General features: G+C 39.9%; 1 protein-coding gene across 1 annotated transcript in view; it reads right to left on the reverse strand.

Annotated features, from left to right (window-relative positions):
• Positions 1 to 27,267, reverse strand: part of gpm6ab (glycoprotein M6Ab) — a 69,253-nt gene that overhangs the window by 28,154 nt on the left and 13,832 nt on the right. Inside the window, exons 2-3 of the mRNA XM_059334324.1 lie at positions 2,814 to 3,006; positions 1,994 to 2,150 (exon numbers count right to left, since the gene is read on the reverse strand). Coding sequence (XP_059190307.1) covers positions 1,994 to 2,150; positions 2,814 to 3,006 — 350 coding nt within the window. The remainder of the gene's footprint in view (positions 1 to 1,993; positions 2,151 to 2,813; positions 3,007 to 27,267) is intronic.

The following is a 27,267-nucleotide window of genomic DNA, read 5'->3' on the forward strand; positions in this document are numbered from 1 at the left end:
GTGAGGGAAGCGAGGAGAGGAGAAACGATTTAAGAGACATGAGACGTCCTTCCCTCCGGAGCGTCACGTGAAGCGACGTCCGTTTCTAATGACGGCGGCAGCAGATCACAGCTGGATCAGCTGTCAGTCGCTTTAACAGCTGGAGACATGCACTAATAATAATAATAATAATAATAATAATGATAATAATAAGTGTTTTCTCTGTTTAACAAACACGTGCACATGAATAACAACCTCCATTGTGTATTTATACTGTGAACTGTGTCCAGCTCAGGGGCACGGGAATGCCTTCATATTATTTATTTATTATTGTTTGCTTCGGTATATATTAGGACGACTATTAGGGCCAAGTATGAAAAAAAAAACCGACGCAGGGGAGGGGGATAATACTGGTCCATCCCTGGGTCCGTCCGGTGCCACACACATACACACACAGACAAACACACACACACACACACACACACACACACACTTCAAAAGGCACACGCTTCATGGCACGCGTAAAGATGCATCACATGAGAATGTCCGTGAGGAATGAAGGCTGGGAACAATAAACCTGCTGCTGTGAAATAAGTTTAGAAGAACGTTACACACTGTAACTGTCAACAAGAAGCAGAGGAGGTCTGAAAGAGAGCGCTCCGTGTGAACGCGAGGAGGAGGGAGCGTCAGTCGGATCACTCTGATAAAACACCTTAAACAGAGCGAGTGATGGAGAAGAAGAGACATCCCGCAGGTAGAAAGGAATGAAATGTGGTGATGTCGTAACATCACCTCATGTTATCTGTTTTTAATCATGCCATGGTGGCTGGGTCCCTCTCCCCTGGGTTCCTATTTATTTTTTTATTTTTTTCATATATGGCCCTAATACGCCGTCGTAGTAGACGATCCTGGTGATAAATTAATTATTTAATATCCCAGAACATGATTGTGTCCGCTGAACACCGGCCAATATTTTATTAGGTTAGATGATGAAGGTAAAATGTAAATTATGTCACTCAGTAATGATCAGCCCTCAGTGGGACTGATGAAAATGACAAACAATGTAAAAGTGTTTCTTGCTGACGGACAGACTCTCATACTCTCTACTGTTTTGTTTTTTTTAACTTTAATATATATATATATATATTATATCCATAATAAATCTGTACGGTGGAAAAAACAGATCACGAAAAGGAAAAAAAGGAAAAAGGAAAAAAAACTTCTAGAGCGATCTTTCTCTTAATTTATTATAAATGTAGAAATATGTTTGTGGTGTTTTTGTTGTTCAGAGTCACAATAAAACCGATTTTAATTACATGGTGAATCATATAAATAAAATATAAAACTTGTGGTGACACACTTTAGTTTAATCTGTGATCTGTCTTCACTCCGGTATCAAACTACAGAGATGTTGATGTATAACATCAGTCCGATCAGCTGCTGCGTCTATTCAACGAGTCAGGGGGCGGGGCCACCGCTAAAAGACTTCCGCATAGGATTCTCTCGTGTATCCTCGCTTGTGCCTCCTCCGATATGCCTCCTCTATCCTCTATCCTCTATCCTCCGATCACAAATAAGAGCTTTGGGACGGTCTTAAAGATGGCGCCCGCGAAAGAACTTCCGGTTCAAGCGAGGATAGAGGATAGAGGAGGCGAACATTAAGAGCTTTGGCATGTACCCATGGTCTGCTCCCCGTATCGGAAACAAGATGGAGATGCAAGATGGCGACGAGTGTAACGCTGAACTCAAGGCTTCCAACGGGCCACGAACCAATGTGTGACGTCACGGTGACTACGTCCATTATTTATATAAAGTCTATAGTCACAAAAGAGTCTACAACAGACAGTCCATGAGTTATTATATCTTGACACTTATTAGGCATGACAAAATAGGGTCAGATGTACGCTCAAGTTACAACAACTTTCTATTTTATGGCAACACATGATATTTCACTGCTATGACACACTTTTAGTCACAAAGGTCTTAAAATTGCACTGTAACAAAGATTTCTTACGAATGCAGTCAGGCATCGTCCACAAGCAGTGATCTTGAACTCTCCATAGAGATCCCTAATTGCTCCGGTGGTGAAAAAGCCCTCCACCAGCAACAGCACACCAAACACAAAGAATCCAGCTGCAAGACCGTAGATAATGTACTTCAGGATGTCAATACTGTTGAGAGAACACAGACACACACACAGTGACAGTGATTAATGAGTATTTGTTTATTTAAATGCTACACTGCATCTTAAAGTGTTTTTTGTACACTTAATATTTTTAACCATGTGTAACCATCATAAAGAATTCAGAGTTAAGAAGTAAAGATGGAGGGTTGAGCCTGGATCTTGATGGGGGGTTTGTTTTTGCTGGGACAACAAGGACTTTTTCACCTATCATACTCGATTGTATTTAATCCCACATTTAACTATAATGAGAAAAAAAACACTAGCTAATGGTGGCAGAAATGGGGTTAATTTTTGTAGCACCCCAGCAAAAATCTATCTACTGGATCATGTTCCATTTTCTTACTGTTCTGTGTACCTTTTTATTAATATTATTATTATTATTATTATTATAACCATTATTATTATTATTATTACCATTATTATTATTATTATTATTATTATTGTTATTACTATTATTATTATTATTATTATTATCTACAAGTCTTTATATTTTTATTTATTTAAGTCTTTTTTATTTGTAACAAGGGGAACATTTTCAGAAATCTTTGGGAATATGTAATGTAATTTGCAATTTATATGCCTATATATGAAAACCCATCAGTAAAGTGCATTAATCTTTCTGAGAAATGAAACTAAGCAAGTCACTTACATGGTGAACACGTCCAGTGTTTCTTCTGGGGCTCTGATGACTTCAAAGTAGTTCTGAAGGATGGTGACAGTGCCGTTTAAAGCCTCATGGCCACAGCCACAGAACAAGGCCACGCCCATGAAGAGGAGGATAGTTGCGATGAGAGAGGCCCAGGGCAGGCTGCCAACACATCGCTCACAGCACTCCTTACAGCCTGAACATGCAAAAAGGACAAAAAGGTTATGCATCAAAATTCAGAATTCAGTGTGTAGCTACAAAAAGCTTATCTTTGACCCAGGCGGCAACCTCCGGGTCTGAGCATGGAGGCAAACCAGGAGGTGCCTTAAGCTGCATTCTACCAAAAAATTCCAGCAGGGGGTGTTAAGTTTGACTGCAAAAAAAATCTGTCAATTCATTTCATTGCAAAATTAGAAAGTTTCTCACTTGAATCAGTCACTAGTAAAAAATATTCTTCAAGACAATTTGATGTTAACAGTGTAAATAATGGCCCCATTTAGAAGGAAATAGAAGATAAAGAATTGTATGATTTGGGCCGTGGCTACCTTTGATTGACAGGTCACTAACAAGACAAGCAGTCATCAGGAGAGAAGCAGAGCAATGCGTATCCATGGCAACGTGTCAATAAAGTTATATAAAACATTATATAGATATAAAAAAGGACGTTTAGCGGTTTGGTCTCATAACTTTGACCCTTTCACTGTATTTGCACTTAATGACAAGTAAAAATGTCTTGTTCAGCGTTTGGTTGGACTAACAGACACTCCAAGGAGTCGCTGTTCAGTTTTCTGAGGTCAGTTACATACATTTTGTTTTTCTTCTTTGCTATCCAAAACTCACATCCCAGTTAATGCTCCAGTTAATGCGAACATTAATTAGCAGCGAAACCAATGGGTGACGTCACCGTGACTACATCCATTATTTAAATACAGTCTATGGTTTGACCATGAAAATATTATTACAACTTTTTTTCAGAGTTGTATTACACATTCAGTATGATGAAATAAATAAAATGAGTTAAGTTAAATCTAAAGCGATCTATTAATTATTACAGTAGTCAACGGAATTGTCATTTTTTCATATAATCTGCACTCTGCACATTCTCCACTGAATTTGCACTAAGTTGTATATAGTATATTATTGTATATTTTGTATATTGTTAAATGTCTTTTCTTAGATTGTTTATTTTTTATCTTTATCTTAAAAATTGTGTGAAATTTTGCAGCTGTAACAAAGAAATTTCCCCACTGTGGGATTAATAAAGTCAAATCTAATCTAAACTAACAAATTTATATTGTGAATAGGTTACAAATTGTTTGCAAGTTTTACAACTTGATCAAAAATAAGTTGTATATAATCACAAACATTCAAACAAGAACAGTTTATTAATGATCACTGTATGCTTTAAATTGTCTTGCTATCATTGATTATCATCGCTGCAGACACAATTGCCTCTGAAAAGACCTACAATCAATCAGAGCAAAGAAACATACACCCCCAACCAACTAGTGCATGTGACGTAGCACAAGAAAGCACATACAAGAAAACAACAACAATAATGATAGCAATAATGATGATGAAAATAAAATTAATAAATAAATAACTGGAAGGAAAAGGGAAACAAAAGGGGGCATTTATAACCACAATACAAAATCATGGTTGTAGAAAGATAAATGAATGAAAAGTAAGTAAATAAATAAATAACTGCATATCTACATATATACAGTTGAAACCAGAAGTTTACATACACTATATAAAAGGACACCTATGCTTTTTTTCTCACTGTCTGACATGAAATCAGACAATCACTTTTCCTGTTTTAGGTCCGTTAGGATTACCAAAGTTATTTCTATTTGCTAAATGCCAGAATAATGAGAGAAGGATTTTTTTTAGACAATTTTTTATTACTTTCTTCAAAGTCAGAAGTTTACATACACTAACATTATTATGCCTTGAAACAATTTGGGAAAGCCCAGATGATGCTGTCATGTCTTTGGAAGCTTCTGATAGGTTTATTAACAACATTAGAGTTAATTAGAGACACACCTGTGGATGTATTTTAAGGCACACCTGAAACACACTGCTTCTTTGTGTAACATCATGGGAAAGTCAAAAGAAATCAACCAAGATATCAGGAAGAGAATTGTGGACTTGCACAAGTCTGGTTCATCTTTGGGTGCAATTTCCAGATGCCTGATGGTGCCACATTCATCTGTTCAAATAATTATACCCAAGTATAAACACCATGGGAATGTCCAGCCATCATACCGCTCAGGAATGTGTTTTGGTCCAAAATGTGCATATCAACCCAAGAACAAAAGCAAAAGACCTTGTGAAGATGCTGGCTGAAGCTGGTAAGAGTGAGTCATTATCCACAGTGAAATGAGTCCTGTACCGACATGGACTGAAAGGCCACTCTGCCAGGAAGAAGTCATTACTCCAAAAGAAACATAAAAAAGCCAGATTACAGTTTGCAAATGCACACTGGGACAAAGGCCTTAATTTTTGGAGACATGTCCGGTGGTCTGACAAAACTGTTATCTGGCTGTTTTATGTTTGACTGTAGCCCAGTCCTCCTCTGTTAGATTTACATGGTGCATTTTCAAGCAGGACAAACATAGGGACAAGGTCTCAAACTTTCTTAAATAAAAGCTAATAAACTGGAATATATATATATATATATATATTCCTGAAAACACAATGAGGCACAAAATAGGCAACACAGTAACAGAATCTTGTTTCATCTTGGATTAGTGCTGCCTTGGACGGTTTGATTTCAGTTTAGTGAAGTGCGCTGGATGTCAGTCATCCTATCAAACCCTTCTTACCTAAGAGGTAAGCCCAACCTAAGAGGTTGTGAACAACCTGGTCGGCTGGAAATCAGAGTGACCACATCAATATCATTTAACCTCTGTGTCAAGTGCAGAGACACTTCCATGATGCCTGTTTCTTTGGCTGTGGTTACACTTGTCATTTCAATGTGACCCGTCTGTTCAGATGATAGGATATATTTCCTCATATCCAAAAGTTGTTTCTTTTTATATTTTGTTTATTTTGGCAGGCAGTAGAGAGTAGTGATGGGCAGTAACGCGTTCGAGGTAATGTGTTACTGTAATCCGATTACTTTTTTCAAGTAACTGGTAAAGTAAGGCATTACTATTGCAAAAAACTGTACTGTTACTGCGTTAGTAAACAGCAATTTTGTATGACCCCCTGATTGTCATGAGTGTCTCATGACAATCAGGGGCCCGTTGCACAAAAGTATGATTAAGACATCCAGGATATGTGACTGAGCTGGGCTCAATGAATCCAAAACAAGAGCGTCCAGGCTTAGTTGGTTGCACAAAGACCAAACCAGAATGAGCAGACACAGATTCATCAAGCCAGGTGAAACCAATCCTGGATATGTTTCGTAAGTGTTTGTATATGTATTTTGTGCGTGTTTTTTGTTTTTTTGTTTCGTAATTCTCTGCTATTTTTTTACATCATGGCCAGGGGACTACAGATGAAAACTAGCCTTCTGGCTTTTTTAACCATGTGTAACCATGTGTTTTATGAAATTGCACTGTCCCCCTTTTTTTTTTTTTTTTTTTAAAGATTATTTTTTTGGCATTTTTACAGCTTTATTAGATACTGACAGATAGAAAGGGGGAGACAGAGGGGAAGACATGCAGCATAGGGACCTCAGGCCGGATTCGAACCCAGGTCCGCTGCAGCAAGCACACGGCCTTCATGGTAAGCGCTCTACCAGTGTAAGCCACCGGGACGCCCATGTAGGAGTGTGCCATATCATATCGTATCATATTATACCGGTATATTTTTTTTATGGGTAAAAAAAATGCATATCACGATATTGGCAACATGCCCTACTTCTTGACACAGTGGCATAAGGATTTCCTATTAATTACCTAGACCTTGGCGGGCCGCCAGAGTCTCTTGTGCTGCGCTAACGTCACATTTCAAGCTACTGAAAGTGTATCTACACTATTCATAACTTAAAGTTATTTTGCGTTGCGTCTCTGCTCAGCAGTGTCTGTCACCCGTCAGTCAGTCAAAACCCCGACCCACCTCTCTGTCCTCCTCCGAGACATGCGCACGCATCCACACAGTCTATGATTCACACACCCACTGAATATACCGAGCTGCCCTCCCACTGCGCTTCAAAACAAGCACCTACCTGTCTGTAATGTATCAGTCCCGTCCCCATTCTCTCTCTGTGCGTCTGTGTGTGCGTGAGTCGATCTAAATACTATCAACATGTCCTGTCAGAGGTCCAAACGGTCCCAAACACACTGTTGCATTGTGCCGTTCGTTAGCCGCGAGCTAACATTAGCTAACAATTAAAGTTGTTTTAATCACAAAAAGCTACTATTACTTCCTGTCGCTATACAAATGCAGCTTTCAAAATAAGAGCACAGAATCCACCACAGAAATTACAAGAAGACTGTCAAAATAAGATGCCTTAAATAAAACATAGAAGAACCTTTATTCTCCTTTACAATAATTAATTAAAATAGGCAATGTTGTGTTTGTGAGGTGTTTGCTCACATTTAGCTCTCAAAGTGGACGAGATTGATCACATTGTACTATAAAATGTACAGACCCCCTAGAAGGTTTTTTTTATTATTATTTGCTAATACTCAAGTAAGTAATTTTTTTGTATTTGGCAACTGTTGAGATTTGTAATTTACACTACATTTAGATTTATGATTGATTTTTATTTTGTTGTACAATTTTTATTTATTTATACAGACTAAAAAATAATTTTCTATATATTTTTCATTATTTTTTAATATCGTCAAGAAAATCGTTATCGCGAAAATACTCTGAAATATCGTGATAATCTTTTAGGGCCATATCGCCCACCCCTACGCCCATGCACTTTCCCCTTTTAAATAAACTAATAATAATGATAAGTGAGCTCTCGCGGCTCCCTCAAATAGACCCCGCCACCGATCACAGATTCACTGATTCACCATGGCGAGTAGAGCAGTTTACTTTTCCCCGTCGGAGGGAGAAATCCTGATGGAGGCATACGAGGAGGTGAAACACATAAATAAAAAGAAAGGCAAAAGCCACAGTGATAAAGCAAAGAGAATGCGTGGCAAAGTATTGCTGACCGTCTGAATGCGTAAGTAGTGCACAACTACACACTCACAGCTCCGCTGACACATCACAATTACAATCCTGATAGTTAATTCACATCTCCAAAAACGCAGTTGTACTGTGATTATGAATCAGTTGAATTTTTAATTGAAAATGACTGCAGATATGAGTGAAATTGTGTGAATATAACTCCATCAGGCTGTATTATTCTTTGATAAATAGATGAGCTAATAATAGTAATAACAACTTGAATTTATATAGTGCCTTTCAAAGGGCCAACGGTCGCTCACTGACTTCATTGTATTTCCTAATGGAATAAATAAAGTTTCTCTTTTCTTATATTTAGTGTGTATGTGTCTTCATCTCCTTCCCTGGCCACAGAAGACTCCGTGACATCAAAGAGGAGTTCTATAGGATTGCAGGTAAGAAAATCTACAGATTACAGGACAACTGTTACCAGTCATAGTAGGATACTCATTACTTTGTGTTACAGGTTTCCCCAATGTCATTGGTGGATAAAATCCCCTTCAGGTGCCCATGAGGTGGATTTTGTGAATAGGGAATCCTTTCACAGCTTTAATGTTCATGTGTTCCTATTTGGTCTGAATTTTAATGAAATAAGTAACCAAAATTGACAAATTCAGTAGCGGGTGTTTCCACCATTTGCCGCAATGACAGCTTGACAGCGATGTCTCATGCTTCTAACTAGCCTCATGATGTTGTTCTGAGGCAATGCGGTCCACTCCTCCACAAGTTCTACACGCAGTTCTGCCAGGTCACGTGGGGGTGGGATACGAGCATCCAGTCGCTGTTTCAGCTGGTCCCAGACGTGCTCTATGTGGTTCAGGTCAGGGGACATTGCTGGCCAAACCATATGAGGCACTCCGACTTCCTGAAGTAGAGCTGTGACAATTCTGGCACGATGTGGTGGAGCATTATTATCCATGAACAGAAAGTTGGGGGTGTGCTGGCGGAATTGGGGGGTGATGATGGGTTCTATGATGTCTCTGAGGTAAGAACATGCAGCGACTGAGCCATCTGCAATCACCAAATCTGTTCTGCGCTGACTGGTGATGCCTGCTTAGACTGTTGCACCTCCTCCACCAAAGCGAAACCCTGGGGACCATGTTGACCTCGGCGTATCGCTCACCTTGCCTTCTCCAGCAATGCTGACGACCATCATTTCTGTGCAAGGTGACTTGACAAACATCAGTGAACAGGACGGTAGACCACTGCAGCATTGTCCAGGTCACATGGTCTTGTGGAGTCACCTGCAACGGTCGTCTGGCATTCAAGCCAAAGTGGTGGAGTTGGTTGCGAATTGTTTGTCTGGAAACCCTAGTACATTACATTACATGTCATTTAGCTGACGCTTTTGTCCAAAGCGACTTACAATAAGTGCATTCAACCTGAAGGTACTAGACTTAGACCACAGGAATCAAGTAAGTACATAACTTTAAGAGCCAACTGTCATCGCTAAAGGAGTGCTATATGTTAAAGAAGAAAAGAAGAGCATTTAAAATTTTTTTTTTAATATATATATATGTTAGGTGACCATGACTTAACCGAGGTATTGTTGGAAGAGGTAAATCTTCAGCCTGCGGCGGAAGATGTAAAGGCTGTCTGAGGTCCTGATGTCGGTGGAGAGCTCGTTCCACCATTTGGGTGCCAAGACAGAGAAAAGTCTGGAGGAGGTTTTGAGGCGAGTTGACCCACGCAGGGTGGGAGTCGCCAGCTGTTTGGCTGATGCAGAGTGGAGAGGACGAGCAGGGGTGTAGGGTTTGACAAGGTCCCGGATGTAAGCAGGACCTGAACCATTAGCAGCGGAGCACGCCAGAGCTAGAGTCTTGAATCGTATCCATGCAGCCACCGATGATTGAAGACCAATCGAGCAGCTGCATTCTGGATGAGTTGCAGAGATCGGATGGCTTTGGCAGTCAGACCTGCCATGAGGGAGTTGCAGTAGTCCAGGCATGAGATGACCAGTGCCTGGACCTGAGCTGCCTTCTGGGTGAGAAATGGGCGGATTCTCCTGATGTTATGCAGCAGGAATCTGCAAGATCTGGTGGTGGTGATGTTTGTGGAGAGGGTCAGTTGGTTGTCAAGAGTCACGCCAAGGTTTTTGGCGGTTTTTGTGGAGACAACCACTGTGTTCTGGACAGTGATGTGGAGGTCAGTGGTGGGAGAGCCCTTCCTTGGGAAGTAAAGTAGCTCAGTCTTTCCCAGGTTGAGTTTAAGGTGGTGCGAGGACATCCACTGGGAGATGTCGGCCAGACATGCAGAGATACGTGCTGCTGCCTGTGTTTCAGACTGGGGAAATGAGAAGATTAGCTGGGTGTTGTCGGCATAGCTATGATAGGAGAAGCCATGTGATTGGATGAGAGAGCCAAGGGAATTGGTGTATACCGAGAAAAGGAGCGGACCAAGGACAGAGCCTTGAGGGACCCCAGTGGTGAGTAGACAGGGTTCTGAAACAGAACCCCTCAAAGTTACACAAAAGGTGCGGTCCTTGAGATAGGATTTGAGCAGAGACAAGGCAGAGCCCGATACTCCCAGGTGGTGAAGGGTGGAGATGAGGATCTGATGATCAACAGTATCGAAAGCTGCAGAAAGGTCCAGTAGAACCACCACAGATGAGAGAGAGGCCGCCTTCGCCTTGTGAAGCTGTTCAGTCACAGCGAGAAGGACAGTCTCTGTTGAGTGGCCCTTCTTAAAACCAGACTGGTGAGGGTCAAGGAGATTGTGCCTATGCAGGTAGCAGGATAGTTGATTGAAGATAGCTCAGATAGTACCCCTCACTCCTCGTAAACGGGCCTGCAGCTGTATGGCAGTTGCAAAACGGTGTCTGAGAGCATAGGTCCTTAGGTACTGGTCATCACTGCGGTCCATCACTCGTGGGGCTCCACACCTGGGTCTGTCTCGGACACTGCCAGTAGTTCTGTGTCTTGCTGCAAGTCTGCTGATGACACTTTGAGACACACAAGCAACATCTGACTGCCTGCTACCGACCTGAAGGCGTCCTTTGGCCAGGTGGCGCTGCTCATCCGTTAAGTGACGTCGTGTGTTCATGGCTGCTTGAATGATGAACTGGGAATGACTTACTGACAATGCCAGCTTTTTATACCCCCAGAATGTTGAAATTGATGCCACATTGAAAAGGGTTGTCTTTTTGTATTTTTTGGTATTGGCCCAACATGTAAGGCACACTGTACACAGTGAGACCATTACGTGGAAAACACAAAATGAGGTGTGTCTATCACCCTAATACAATTGCCTCCCTATCCCTAAAATCACTGAAGTGACACAAACACCTGTCTAGTGGGTCTAGTTCTATGTGATAACAATGTGTAAAGGGCAGTGGAATAACTATTGGTTTCCATTTGTGGTGACTGTTAACTGAGATAAGGGATGAGATTAAATAGATCCTGGAACTTAGCCTGGTCTGGGGCAGGCTAGCTCCACAGAACAAATCTCCATGGTAACTTATACCATAACATATCCTACTGCCCCCTATCCTGCTTTTGTGCAACCGGATCACGGATAAATTGAGCCAGGATAACCAACATATCCTGGCTTAATCCCTTATCCTAGTTTTGTGCAACGGCCCCAGGTCTGAGCGGTGCTACGTCAGTGGTAACAAACACGTGTGTCAACAAGAGATGGAGTGATGGAGAGAGCAGGACCATGCAATGTTTAATGCCTGGAAGTACCCACAATACTTTGAGTTTGACTCGGTAAAAAGTGACAAAAACATTAGTGTCCGATGTACACTCTGAGTGGGAAGAAAACTTTGATCTACAGTGAAATATTCCAGCTCAAATCTGAGCAAGCAGCTAGCAAGCCGGCACAGGAATGTGAAACTGATTGAGACATCCCCGGGTCCCCCCACTGACATGACCGCTGAGGCTACCACATCCAATTCAACCAGGCAAACGCTGAACTGAAGAAGCTCGACATTGGCTATATTGTCAAGGACACATTACCCATTTCAACTGTAGACTGAATCATTCTGAGGCATCATAGAAAAAATACCGACCAAAAGCAGTTCAAACTGCCTCAGAGAAAGTCATTTTCAGGACACCTTGAGAGAGAATATTACTGTTTAATTTGATTCAATTTTATATGATGTAATATGCAGAAAGAATAGAATTAGGCTAAAAGTTATATTGCTTTATAGCATATTCAGTTTGTGCATCATGTTTTTGAAAAGTAACTAAGTAAAGTAATTAAAGTAACTAATTACTTTTGTAAAAATAAGTAATCAGTAAAGTAACTGGATTACTTTCTTGGAGAAGCAATCAGTAATCAGTAACTAATTACTAAGTAACTTGACCAACACTGGTGGAGAGTAGTGATGAACATTGTCAGCACTGTCAAGTTTACTTTGGGGGCATACCAGCAGAAACAGCCAGGGAGAGATGTTATAGAGCTACAAACATCAGGGACATGGTTATTGGGAATGAATTAGAAGAATGTTTATCCACTGTTTTTAACAAACTTTCCAGCAGGTAACCCTGTTCTAATAGTAACACAAGGCTTATATCACATTGAAAGACAAGTGTAACCATGGCCTAAGTTCAGCTTGAAGACTCAACGTAGGGGCAAACTGCTAACCTTGCTTCAGTGCACCTCCATAAGTTGTTCAAATTACACTTTATTACAGAAACCAGCGCAGATCTGAAAGTATATCGTCTTACGACAGGGTTCGCATGTGATTCATCAAACGTTCATATCTCTCCAATCACAGCGTGAGAATGATCAGCTGTTACATAAATGTGGTGGCTGGAAACGAGCATAATTTAAATACCGTTACCTAATATAAACTCGATTCAGATGCCTCACCCCGAGACTTTTCTTTTGCCTTTTCTTTTATTTAAGTCACCCTTATCCCCCCCCCCCCCCCCAGAGGAGCAAAATACACATTTTACTGAGATATGAAGCGATGGGGGTTTAGAAAACTCTAATTGCATCATACTCAGTGCAAGATTGTATCGTGACAGGAAATAATTCGAACCTGCTGGCTACTTAGAAATCATTTTAACCTTTATTGCTAATAACATTGTTCAGTGTGTCTTGTTTAGTGTGTATCAACACCCCTAGACGTATCATACTGACGCAAAGGGCACCCTTCCACGTCTGTGTGAAAAGCTCTGGGTTCTCAATTGACTCCAATATAAACCCGCTCGCAGCGCTGAGAAACGCTTAGAGCAGAGGCTACAGCCGTCTATTCACTCCAATAATAACCCGACCACAGCCCTACATGACGCTGCGAGTGATAATCTGATTGGAGAACCGAGGACCCTGTGCACGGAAGTATTTTTCTCACTATTTTAAGGATTTCTTTTAATGACATCGTCAACATTTCTCAACACAAACACATCAAAGTCTCACTGATAATTCAACAATAAAATAGCTTCATGTTGTGGCTCTCAGTATCATTTTTTTCTCCTTCGATTCTGAGAAATAAACTTTTATTTGTTTGTTTTGGATAGCGGAAAGGCCTACATTACCCACAATCCTCAACAACAGTTGCTACGGCAATCCGCTGGCGGACATTTCTCTAATTTGGCCATTGTTGCCATTGAAAACCCAGCTGATGTGTGCGTCATCTCTTCCAGGAACACTGGACAGAGGGCTGTGCTGAAGTTTGCCTCTGCCACCGGTTCCACCACCTTCCACGGTCGGTTCACCCCCGGTACCTTCACCAATCAGATCCAGGCAGCTTTCAGAGAGCCCCGTCTCCTGATCGTGACAGACCCTCGTGCTGACCATCAACAATACGCTTTGCGCTACCCGTTATTAATTTATTTATTCTAAAATAATCACCAGTCAGAATTATCGTCATAATAAGATAGTAAATGTGGCCAAGTGTTTTATGATATATTTACAGTGAAATTGACACGGATTTCGCTACAATGCAAGTTAATGACAGTCATATCCCAACCTGGTATTTTTTCCTATTGGTTTGTGTCCAAGTCAGGTGACTTTCAAGGCTCCGGCGGTCAGAACAAAAAACATGGCGGACAGTTCTCTCATTTTTAGTGAAAAAAAAAAGTATATTTTGACTTTGTTTCTGCATAAAAATGGATTTTGATTACATTTCTAGCGAGAAATATATGTTTGATTTTCTAAATATTCACTCAGTGAATGTACATGATCACTTTGTGGTGACGATGTCGCCAGAAAAAGACGATCCGCTGTGTTTTATTTTGAAATCTGTTTTATTTTGTAATCTACCGGATGTGCTGTGCGATCTCATTGAATCGCGCTTCACTGTAAATGGCCCGGACTCTGCTCTCCTGTTTTAGTTAAAATTCATTCATTAAACAAACATTGTTGTCTTTTTTTTAGCATAGATAATATACATACAGTATAATTATTTATTAGACAGTGTGTGATATTCGATATATTGGGTAGAAATAGGTTTTCACAACCCTAATACGGAAGAATTACAAAACGTCACTGGTGTCGACTGTACTGAAGAGAGGTCTAGGGAGTTGTAGTTTTTTTAATAAAACAAGGTTTCCCCTAAAATTGGAAGTTGGAAATACTTAATTAGTGGCTTTCCAGGGGTTTGAGGGGATGTCAATCACATTTTTGGCATCAGACTTTAAATATTGTGTTGTTCAATGGGGGATTTTTTATTTTTTCAGCATATCCTAAAGCCCCCCCGCTCCCACCCCTTAGTGACTATGCTCACATTATAGTCCATGTCAACACCTTTCTATAACAGTAGGCCCTAGGTCAGGGGAGAAACCGGGCGGATGGACGCCCCTGTCGGGCCCACATGAGTCGGGCGCGGCTGCCAGTGGACACCTCGTCTCCGTGCTAGTGACGTCACGGACAGTCAAAACCGATCTGAGTGTTTGGAGCGGTTCAGACTGTCCAAATGCGATTTGAACCAATTTGATCTGCAAACATCAGATTTCATGTTATTTGTGACTGTTCAGACTTCAAAAGAGCCATCCAGTTCCAATCTGGATGGGATAAAAATCGGATTTTGGCTGGCAGTCTGAATGAGGCCTAATAGTACTCACGGCTCCAGTGCCGATGATGGAAGCAGGGCCAGATCTTTTACGTCCCGCGGTAGTCGCATGCCCAACCAAGGCTGTAGAAACAGACTTTGTCTTCTGCCGAGCCCAGCCGTTTCTCGCAACTGTACTCCAACGTGGGGAGCCAGTGCAAAACACTGACCCAGCAGGATCCTTCCCCTAATGCGTTTCCCATTGTAAGCAAGTCCTCCAAGCCTCCAGCCCCCTTCTCCAAAGCCAGTGCATGTTCGCCACCTCGTACCCCCGGCGGCGGCTCCATAGCGTTCCCCGGGCCACGGTGAAAGGCCTTCTCTGATCCCGGAGTGATCCCAGCAGCAGCAGCTGCAGCACTAGCAGTCGGGTTACCAGATCGGCACTCCAGAACAGATACCCGGTGGTTGATTTCCACAGATTCAGCACAAACTTGTTAACAAACACCCATCTGGAGCTGGGTTATGTAATAATGCAATGTAATGTAATGTTGTGTGTTTTAGAGCTCCCACTTCCGCACAAAGCTGCTCAATTTTCCGAAGCAAACAGGAGACATCTAGACATCCGAGTAATGGGAAACAAATCTGCCTCGACCCGCATTCATTCAGAACTTTAAGGCGGAGTTTTATGTTGTTGGCGTCTCTGTGCTGCCCTTTGTGTGCAGCATATCTCTGCGAGGTTCCCGGACAGAGCTCAAACAAAACTTTCTTAGAGGCTTCAGTCGCCTCAGAGTCAAATATGTTTGTGGCCAATAAAACAATCTCATCCTAGCTTAGAGTCTTAATTTTCACAGCAAGAAACCTTAGTAACTCATCTGCCACTATTACTTTGCCATCAGTCGTCCTGAAGATCTCTGGACGAGACCGTTTAAGACGCTCTGAGATCTCTGTTAGCTCATTTTCAACTGCCTAGATGTCTTCAAGCTTCTTATCTTGTGTATCAGCCTGGATATATGGCAAGCTCACTAGCAACTTCGCTGTCGCTGGCTGCAGGACCGTTGCTAGCTGTTGGCTCCTGCACAGTCACATCCACATCAGCTTTATTAGCTTGTTCGTTAGCCCTCGTGCTAGCAGCGGCAAAACTCGAAAGCAACTTCTGGTTGCAGAAGCAAATCCTTCAAGTAGCCATCACCATCACCTGTGTCACGTGACTCCATTTTGACCATTTTTATCCATTCTCAATATGAATAAAATTGCATAATTCAGCACCAAATGTGTTTAACTCATCGTATCAACCCAAAAATTGCTGCAAAAACTTATGGGAACCCCTTATACACCTTAATAATTTGAAATAAATAAATAAGTAATTTTTTAATTTATATTTTTGACCAGAATGGTAAATGGACCTGCACTTATATAGCGCTTTTCTAGTCGCTTTGCGACCACTCAAAGCGCTTTACAATACAGACTGCGCTCATTCACCCTTTCACACGCACATTCATACTGGTGGCAGAGGCTACCCTAAACGGTCCCACCTGCCACCATTGGGAATTCATTCACACACCGATGAACACAGCACATCGGGAGCAATTTGGGGTTCAGTATCTTGCTCAAGGATACTTCGACATGTAGGCTGCGATGGTCAGGGATCGAACCACCAACCCTTCGGTTTGGGGCCAACCAACTCTCCCAACTGAGCCACAGCCGCCCCAGAACAACTTGACACACAGCTGCACAGCTCAAATTAAACCTCAGGTTCACTGCTATCAGATGATGTACATCACTTCTATGTGGCATTTATTGTTGTCCTGCTATCTCCCCCTAAACATCCACTGCCCACAACCACCAATCCTCAAAAAAAGGACCTGGAATGGTAAGACGTTAAACTAATTACAGTCTTCTTGTTTGGAGCTAAGCACAGGATGGTGCCCCTGATAGATGAGGTAGTGGAAGGGGAGGGGAGGGAGGATGCCGTTTGAGAGACTTGACCGACGGCAGGCTTTCACCCACAGGCTTTCTGTCTGTTAAGTCAGACTGTGTGTGAGTGTGTGTGTGTGTGTGTGTAAGAGAGAGAGAGAGAGAGAGAGAGAGAGAGAGAGAGAGATAAAGAGAGTCCTTGTGCTGCTCAGGTTTAATTGACTAGCCTTGTTGCCATACCAACAGGGGTGTGGCAGGAGCCTGCTGACCCACTTTGCCTGTAGCGTTGTCATGGTAACAGTGCGGCTCTGTGAGTGTTACAGTCACATATTTTCACATATCGAATACAGATAGATTAAACTGACATTCAGCCTCCATTTTAACAGACAGAGTCTGTTTTACGTTTCATTATTGTCTTAGTTAGAGAAAATGTTCATTGTACAAATTCAATGTTCTCAACAAAATATGAGGCATTTCACAGGAGGAAAAAAGGCTGCTATGCTCAGTAGATAGCTACCATTTTACACTGACTGGCTCTATTTAAGATCAGTCGCAAATATGCTACATACTTATTTTGGTTCTTTGTACACACACCTTGTACACACAAAGTGCATTTATTGTTTATGATGGGCAGACAGTTGGGGTGGAGAAGTGTGACATTTGGATATAAATGCATTATAAGCATGTGTGAATGTGTTTCTAAAGATGATTTCATGCAATGTATTTGTTTGTGTGTAAATATTTTCTTGACTGTGTGTGTGTGTGTGTGTGTGTGTCCTGAATTTTAACCATGTTATAATCCTCATCATTTTTCAATATTTGGGTTGTGAACACAGGAAAGACCCAGTGACCTGATAAAAACTGGGACGGACTAAACACACAGTGTACTGAAAACAGATGTGTGGCTGTTTTCTATGTTAAGGAAGATATATCTATTTTCAGATGTGACTTGACAGCAGGCACCCATTCGCTGTACAATACCTTAATGCATCTGTTGCATTCAAAAGAGATTATCACTGCTTTAATCCTTATTTAGGGATGTACACAGTAACATTTAGATGTTTGGTATTGTTTAAACACAGCAGAAACATACATAATGAGATGAGATGTGCTTTTAGATAGCATTACCTACTAGTATAAAAGTATGCTTTACTACAAAAGTCATTAACCCTCTGGGGTCTGATATACCACATAATATTTACCATCCTCATGTTTGGTATTTTCTCAGTACAACTTCAACATGATCTCACTTTAACCCACTTTATTAACATATTGAGCCCAAAAAATACACAAAAATCATAAAATCTCAAATAAAATTATACTACTTATGACAATAAAAACCACAAATATGCTCAATTGTCTGTTTCAGCCCTAAACCATAAAAACATGTTTATTTATAGGAACAGTGTTGGATTATTAGAGCCCTTTTTTTCCCATTTTTACAGAATGCCATGCCTGCCTCGTCCCATCCTACTTTTACATTTGAATAAATATTTTTGTACTATCAAATTAAAACGATCATATCTTTGGTTTTGCATGACCTCAGGACGTCAAACAAAAACTGGAGAAAGTTTCAAGTCTGTAATTTGGAGTGAACAGCAGCAGCGCTCCACGTCACCTTATTTTTTGTTACGGCGCTTTAAAAAAGCCATGTTATCATAGACCCCAGAGGATTAATATATGTGTCAATCAACAGCACAGCTACCATCAAAACAGTCCAGCAGCTCCACGCCCTCCGGAGACCCAGAAAGGCAGTTCTTCTCACATCTCACCTCTCCGCCTTCTTTTTTTTCTTTTTTTTAATCTAAACTGCTGATGATTTAATTACACGTCATGTGATGAACATTTTTAAAATATATATTATTTTGATTTAGGAAACAAATTAAATTGTACTTCAGGCATTTCTGTTTTGTTAATTACAAATTGGACATTGTCATTTATGATTAATGTTATTCACCATATGTATACAACAAAAATATATTGCATACAGTATAAAGAAGCAATGTGAGAATTAAGGACTGAATGAAAAAAAATGTAATAACAAAAATATTCAAAACTGAAATAACTGAATAAGTCATTTAAAAAAACCCATGATATATACATACTAAAATATTTGATTTATAAGTAAATGCTGTCAATTAGGATAATTCAAATTAATAAAGTTTGCCTTTTTTTTCCCCACCAGCTTCTACAGGGGCACCATTAACCCTTTTCATATTGTGTTTCCGCAAAAGTGCTGTAACAAGCTCTGCGGTCATTACGCCTTAGGACAGTGATTCCCAACAGGGGGGCGCCAAAGATCCACGGGGGGTCACGAAGCCCTCTTGATTTTAAGGAATGTAATAAATCTAATGTGTTAAATATAGATGAGTCAGCATTTAATTCATTAGTGGGACAAAAACAACTAAATAAGGGCTACAATAAATGTTTATTCATTTATTTAAATAGAAAAATCACTATAGAAAAGTTTAAAAATAAAGGCTATATCAGGAGAATAAGGACATGTGTAACATCCCTTCTGCAGTATACACAGGTAACCTCACCTAGCAGTAACCTCGCCTCGCGGTAACCTCGCCTAGCGGTAACCTCGCCTAGCTGTAAGATCACCTAGCGGTAACCTCACCTAGACGGTAGCGGTGTGTAGGAGAGCAGTAGCACTATCTGTACAATAAGCGTCAGCAGCGGCGAGTACATTCAGAACAAGGATGGTGGAAGATTTGCACTTTGTGCTGATTCTCGCGATAGAGAGACTTTTGCTGAACATGAGTCAGTTACTTTTGGATTCAAGTGAAGGGCATTTTTCTGATGATACGGTGCCCTTCTTTTGTTATTACCCGGTCGCACTGATAACATATGTAGTATATTTTATGTTACAAGTGGTATATTTTATGTTACTTTTAATGTAAGTCTTCTGCTTTACTAAAGGGCCACAGTCTGACCTTTTGTTCAGAACAGAATTGTAACAACTGGTTTAAACCAGAATAATGAACTGTAGGATCTGGGATTTGTCAGACCATAGAGGCGTTCGGAAGCAGAAATATAAACAGTATAGGTTGAATTCCTTTTAAGGTTAAAAAGTAGACTTAGCAGCGTGCGCGTTCCCGAAAAGCGTGCCCATACATTGGGTGGGGGACGTTACGAACAGAATTGTTTAAATATTCTTACACATAGACAGAAAAGGCAGAGACTCCTTTTTTTTAGCAGCCTTAAAATTGACTGAATTAAAAGTTCTCCTCCGCTGTACCTAGGCAGTGTATTCTGATGTCTGATAATGAAGAAAACTAAAAGGAACTTCAACTTGATCTTTAATCCACTTTCTCACTCAGAGAGGTAGTACATTTACACTGCACATGTCAAGTATTTTCCATCTTGCTGACTTCTCCGGTTCACATTGATCCCACTTTGCACAGTCTCACTGATTTAATGGCTCTGTTACTACCTCCAAAGGTGCTACAGAGCCACGATCACTTTTTTCACTCATCATGCCTCTGGGACATTCAGAGTGAAGGTGAAATGTCACAGAGCTATGCTTCCTAACTGTGTCTGGAATGTTTTTAAGTTTTTTTATTTTTAGGATGGGATAGTTGCATTTTGTAATGTGCTGATTTGAAGCTGGGAAGAAACCTTGTTTTTTTTCTATCTTGTGTATATATGACAAAAACATGAATCTTATTTATTGTTTGTTTCTTTTGTTCATTTATTTCAGGCTTATGTTTTTTAGATAAAGTCTAAGGTCTGACAACCTTATTGTATAACTAGATAAAAATATGTTACAGATTGGAGGATTGCTTCCGGGTCGCAGCGAAGATGGCAGCTTGACCTTCAGAACCGAGCCAATACCAAACCTCCTTAACATATTTAATACAGCTATAAAAGATATATCGATATATTTTTAAATGTGATGAGGAATTAGACTTTATCACATATATTGATATAGTTAAATTTTGTATCTTTCTTTATGTATAAATGCTGCCCTTACTAGGGTTTGTCATATTTAGTTGTTTTTTTTATGTTCGTTATTCATTTCTCATATAAATATATTTATTTCAGAAAAAAAAATGACAGTGCCAAGGTGCCAGTCAGAGCTAATCTGACATTTCTATTTTGTATTTTGATTTGTCAAACTTACACAGGACCCATGCCTACCCATGCATGGTCCCTACTAACAACTAGAAATCAAGTATGACCTTTTCAAAAGGCGACCCATTAACCCTTGTGCACCCCTAGGTACATTTTTTGCACATTTCCATTTTAAATACTCAATAGCTTTACCTGTGTAAATGCTATTTGAACCAAATTTTGCAAGGACATCAGTTTTCTATCAACTTTTACAATTTCAACCTTGGATCAATCAGGCATGAAAACGGGTCAGGGGTGAAAAAGGTGAGAAGGATGCGCGAGGGGCGACGTGGTCTCTGGGGTGGGGGGACTCTAGGGCCCCTGCTCCTGCGTTGTTTTTATTGCAAACTGGGTGCACATGGGGGAAGAGGGGTTTGGGGGTTTAAGTATTAAACCAACCTTATTAAGAAACCAACCTTATAAGTGTTTTCCACCATTATCGAAACATACCATCAATTAGAAATGCAATTTACAATTGCAGACAGAGCATGGCAGAAAAAAATATGATGTTTGATTTAGAATCAAAGTTTCACTTTGCCAATTTCACAGTAGCCAAATGAGTTGAGTGGGTGCAATAATAAGCCAAGATCAGGTTCTGAAAAAATACTGTATTGAGTTGAACATTGAATTAAAAGGTGCACAATAATGACAATAAAAATAGACTTAACATTTGTACAAGGAAATACAAATAAAAATTTGAACAGAGTTTCTAAATTATGCCCTGGAAGAATAATAATAATAACAAATAATAAAAAGAAGAAAGTCAAGAACAATAATCAAAACACTTTTCAAGGGATAGTGATCATTTTTTCCAGTTTTTTGCCTGGATGCCACATGTCTCAGCCTTGCCCTCGTCTCCCCTTCAGCAGTCTGTTTCTTGGCCTGCTGACCACTGCCAGTTGCTTGAGAGCCGTTGTTACTTATGCTCGCGCATCAAGTGGATATATTTTTAAAAAATCTAGCGAGTATATAGGGCGTATACCTGCGTATCACATAGACTACACCACTGCTACTAAGATGTTCTCTAGTTTAGCCTTATTGATAGAAAGTTGGACCACTTCACCTTCAGCCTTGCCAGTCCTCTCACCTCAATAGCATCCACACGTCCTGGAAATACAAGTTATAGAGAATTTAGAAAGAAGCAATATAACCATTGTTTCTTTTCTGTGATTTACCGTTAGCTTTACAAGCTCGAAGCTAACTTCAGTAACAATATCTAATTAACAGTAGCATTAGCTAATCATTTTCCTCCGGAGCTTTAGCTGGCTAGCAGCTAACGTTATGTTCTCTCGCTGTGTTCAATGACTCAATTCATCAAGCTGTAGCTAACGTTAACTAAGCCTATGTCAACAGAGCTCCTGGGTAACTTAGATATACCAGAAAATATCAAAATGATTGAAACCATCACTCACTAGATTCAGTCCGGTAAATCCAACTTCCAGCTTCTGGTGGTCTGCACTCTGACTCCTCGATGTGCACGCTCTGGTCACGGTGGATATCACCACGCGAATTCAGTCAAGCCTCAGGCAGCACGAACGAGGCAAACTGCTTGCCGTTCCCGTTAATATTTCTATGGGCGCGTGCGCGCGCGCGCTCGCCAGCCCGCACCGCGTATACACAAATAAACACACACACACACACACACACACACATATATATATACACATACACACACACACACACACACACACACTTGTCCATGTGTGTATTTATCAATATATACACACGCAAATATCCAACAGAAACACAATTATTCTCATATTTTATTATTATTATTATATTTTACAGGACTCCACACACCACACCCTTATAGTCAAAATAAAAAGCAGTTTATTGCTGCTTAGCACACAAATACACAAAACTTGAACGTTGGTTTAGCCACAGGCAAGCGTTGCTATGTCTACAGCCGTTGCCACGACATACAGCCAATCACAGCTGTGTGACACACAGCCAATCACAACTGTCCGTTGTACATTGTACTCCCATTTAAGCATACAGCCAATCATATTGTGTGACATAACCAACAGGCGAAGGACCCCAAGCCGATCTGGCCTCGAGGCCTCTTTAAAGTTACCTTACACTTTATACTTTAAGGTCCCGAAACGGTCCCTCTCATACAAGTGTCATAAAAATATGATACATAAATATTTTTTTTCACTTTCACAGCATCAAACCTTTTATCAGCTTCAGACCTAACATTGATATGATTTTTTAAAATCTTCTTTTCATTTTTTCTGTTTTAATGCTCTTTCTGTCATAAGAACCCCTGAATATCTCAAGGGCAAAAACACAAAATATGCAATATTTTAAAAAATAAGGTGCAAAGTGAATTAACCTCACCCATTTGGGGTGAGGTTATTACAGCCTTGACTAGATCAATTATTGAAAACTCCTTTATATCAATCCCAACACACCAAGACCATTTTTAAGGTGTTAAGCTTTTTCATTGCCATGCATTTTGCAAGGTAAGAGAAGCAGGCCTCCATTGAAACTGTATGTGATTTAGCTCTGCTGCCCCTGGTGGTTTGAGGGGGGTCGTCAGACCTAAAACCTATTTTCCATGTATTTTGAAGGGAGAGGCTTAGATTTATTAGGTATTCATGAGAAAAGCATTATATTATGTCAGGATTAAAGTGTATCAAAAAGATGTGTTGATAATGGGAGTCAATGGGACCAAACCGGGCCTTAAGGGTCAAAGTGTGAGTGTTATCTCCTATTCTATTCAGGTTGCAAAATTATAATAGAAAATAAACCCTGGCCAAGTTTCATACAATTAGCCTTTAAACTGACCGATATATTGAGAATCAAAAACGTAAAATTAGCTGAATGTACACCTTTGGTCCCTAAGGTGCCTTGAGAGTTAATAAGCATCTTTCTTACTTTAATGTGAGACTGGCTGCTTATTAGGCAGCAATTTGGATAGTGTTGTCTCGGCTGATTGTCCAATCCACTACTGCATGTGTGTTTGTGTTTCTGGGTCACTGTGTCTTAACCCTGAGGATGATGGAGGTTCCTCTCTCTCTCTCTCTCTCTCTCTGCACACACACACACAGACAGAAAGAGAGGGACAGTGTGGCCTGACATCAAGAGTCAAAGGCCTGTTCTAATGCAAAATGATTCACTGTACCATTTCGAGTGAGATGCAGTTAAGCATAATGGACCCAGATAAATGTAAATAAAGCCACCTCTCAAAAAGAAGAAAAAAAGTACAAAAATTAGGCGTATTTTGCTAAAAAATTGCAAAATTATCTGCCAATGGAACAAGAAAATTTGGCTTGTCTAAACTTTCCAAAACAAGAAAAAAATATCTAATCTTATCGAACCCAAAAATTCCATAGACGTATTCTAACTAATAACAAGTGTCTAAATATCAATTGTCAATTCACAGCTCTGTGCCAATGTACTAGTTAATTACATACACACTACACAACAATACACATTTCTATTGTTTCATTGATAATAAAACAATTGATTCCATCTGGCTGCTTGTTTTAAGTATGTGAAGAGGTAAAAGTATGTCAAAGTTATGATTTCTTAGTTATGCTTGACATAAGAAATTATTACTTTGAAATAGCAGTTTTTTACTTGTAAGTGTTGATGAAACAGCTTTGTAACTTTTGATATTCTAGTTTCCAGCATGTATTTACTCAGTGAAGGTCATAAAATCTCAGTAACAAGCTGTAATATCTTATTTAGATAATTAAGGACCAAAACACTTAAAACAAGTGAAACAGTCTAACAAAAAAAAGATGCTGACTAAGAAGAACTATCTTATCAGACAAAAAATAAGCATATCGCCTTGATCTAAGATATTTAATCTTACTTAGATTTCAGTTTTTGCAGTGTATATATTCTCAAAAGAATAAACTGGACGTCATCTGGGATTTCTTTTTTTCAAGTTGTGATAATAAAAAAATAAAATTAAAAAAATATTACCAATTTTTTGCCAAATCTGAGGACTTGCGTGACACACAAAAAAGCTGCAAGTCAAGTTGTCTGTTTATCCACAAATCCCTCAATCTTTCTTCATCACTCTGTCCACACAAGAGTCTGTGCTGTCTGTCAGTGAGCCACGGAGACAGATATTCTCTTTCTCTTTATTTTTTAATATATCTTGTAATGATCAATAAAAACAAGAAGGGAGTAATCAATCAGTTGATCATTTGGGGAGATCAGTTTTACCATGAGTCAAGTGAGACAAAAAAAATCAATGTAAAACACTGTTCTGTTGCAGGTTTTACATGCCAACAATATTATATACAGTAGTTAAATGCACTAAATATTACAATAACTGTTAAACAGGATATAATTGTTTTACTGGATGTTATTTTTATAATTTAGTATCTGCCGCTCTTGTGATCACCACAAGAAAGGATACAGAGCAGCAAAAAGAGAAAGGTGAAGGGAGAAGCCCCAGTGAGACAAATCAGATTTCAGTGATAGATGCTTTTGAGATGGGAGGAAAGGGGAGACACTATTACATTCAATAATATTATGAAAGGGCACACTACTGGAATGTTAATGTACTCTCTCCTAGGGGTGTGCCATATCGTATCGTTCACAATTATACCGGTATATTTTTTTATGGGTAAAAAAAATGCATATCATGATATTGGCAACATTCCTACTTCTTGATGTAGTGCTGTAAGGGTTTCCACTAATTCCCGAGACTGTGGCGGCCCGCTATAGTCTCATGTGCTGCACTAACGTCACATTTGAAGCTACTGAAAGTATATCTAATATAACTGACCCCCTAGATAGATATTTTTTTAATTGCTAATACTCAAGAGTCCGAGGTATTTTTTTTTATTTGGCAACTGTTGATATTTGCATTTTACACTACATTTAGATTTAGGATTGATTTTTATTTTGTTGTACGATTTTTATTTATTTATACAGACTAAAAAATAATTTTCCATATATTTTTCAGTATTTTTTAATATCATCAAGAATATCGTTATCGCAAAAATACTCTGAAATATCATGATAATCTTCTAGGGCCATATCGCCCAGCCCTACTCTCTCCTCTTTGGCCTCCCTCACAAATCACTCCATAAACTTCAACTTCTACAGTATTCAGCTTCCCGCATCATCGCAAGAACCGCTTCTATCCACCACATCACCCCTGTCCTCCAGCAGCTCCACTGGCTCCCGGTTCAGTTCCGGATTCAATACAAAGTCCTCCTGGTAACTTTCAAGACTATTCACAACCTCGCCCCCCATATCTGTCCCACCTCCTCCATGTTCCCACTCCCTCCCGCTCCCTCAGATCCTCTTCCTCCATACACTCCCCCTCCGCCCGTCTCACCACCATGGGGAGCAGAGCATTCAGCCATTCTGCTCCCCGCCTCTGGAATTCATTCCCACCCCAACTCAGAAACATTGACTCACTCCCCCATTTCATTTCATATCACAACTCAAAACACATCTGTTTAAAACTGCCTATTCCCTATGATGACAATTGCCCTTTTCTTAATTTTGTGTATTTTATTGTTTCTTTTTTCTATCTTTTTGTACGGTGGCCTTGAGTGCCAAGAAAGGCGCCTTCCAAATAAAATGTATTGTTATTATTACTGCTCAGGATGAAATCAGGTTTGAAAATGTGGTTTATGTGTTATATGCATTGTGTGAAGTTTGCCCACATTTATGGTTGTTGTGGCAGCCTCTCGTGGTGGCAGTCCTATCAGTGTGTTTTGGGGCGGATGCTTTTACCGGACGGATCTTCTTTTGTATTGATGCCGTAGGGGTGGGCGATATGGCCCTAAAAGATTATCACGATATTTCCGAGTATTTTCGCGATAACGATATTCTTGACGATATTAAAAAATACTGAAAAATATATAGAAAATTATTTTTTAGTCTGTATAAATAAATAAAACAACAAAATAAAAATCAATCATGAATCTAAATGTAGTGTAAATTGCAAATCTCAACAGTTGCCAAATACAAAAAAATTACTTACTTGAGTATTAGCAAATAATAATAAAAAATAACCTTCTAGGGGGTTTGTACATTTTATAGTACAATGTGATCAATCTCGTCCACTTTGAGAGCTAAATGTGAGCAAACACCTCACAAACACATCATTGCCTATTTTAATTAATTATTGTAAAGGAGAATAAAGGTTCTTCTATGTTTTATTTAAGGCATCTTATTTTGACAGTCTTCTTGTAATTTCTGTGGTGGATTCTGTGCTCTTATTTTGAAAGCTGCATTTGTTTAGCGACAGGAAGTAATAGTAGCTTTTTGTGATTAAAACAACTTTAATTGTTAGCTAATGTTAGCTCGCGGCTAACAAACGGCACAATGCAACAGTGTGTTTGGACCGTTTGGACCTCTGACAGGACATGTTGA

This window comes from Centropristis striata, chromosome 1, assembly GCF_030273125.1.
Source record: "Centropristis striata isolate RG_2023a ecotype Rhode Island chromosome 1, C.striata_1.0, whole genome shotgun sequence".
Lineage (NCBI taxonomy): Eukaryota > Metazoa > Chordata > Actinopteri > Perciformes > Serranidae > Centropristis > Centropristis striata.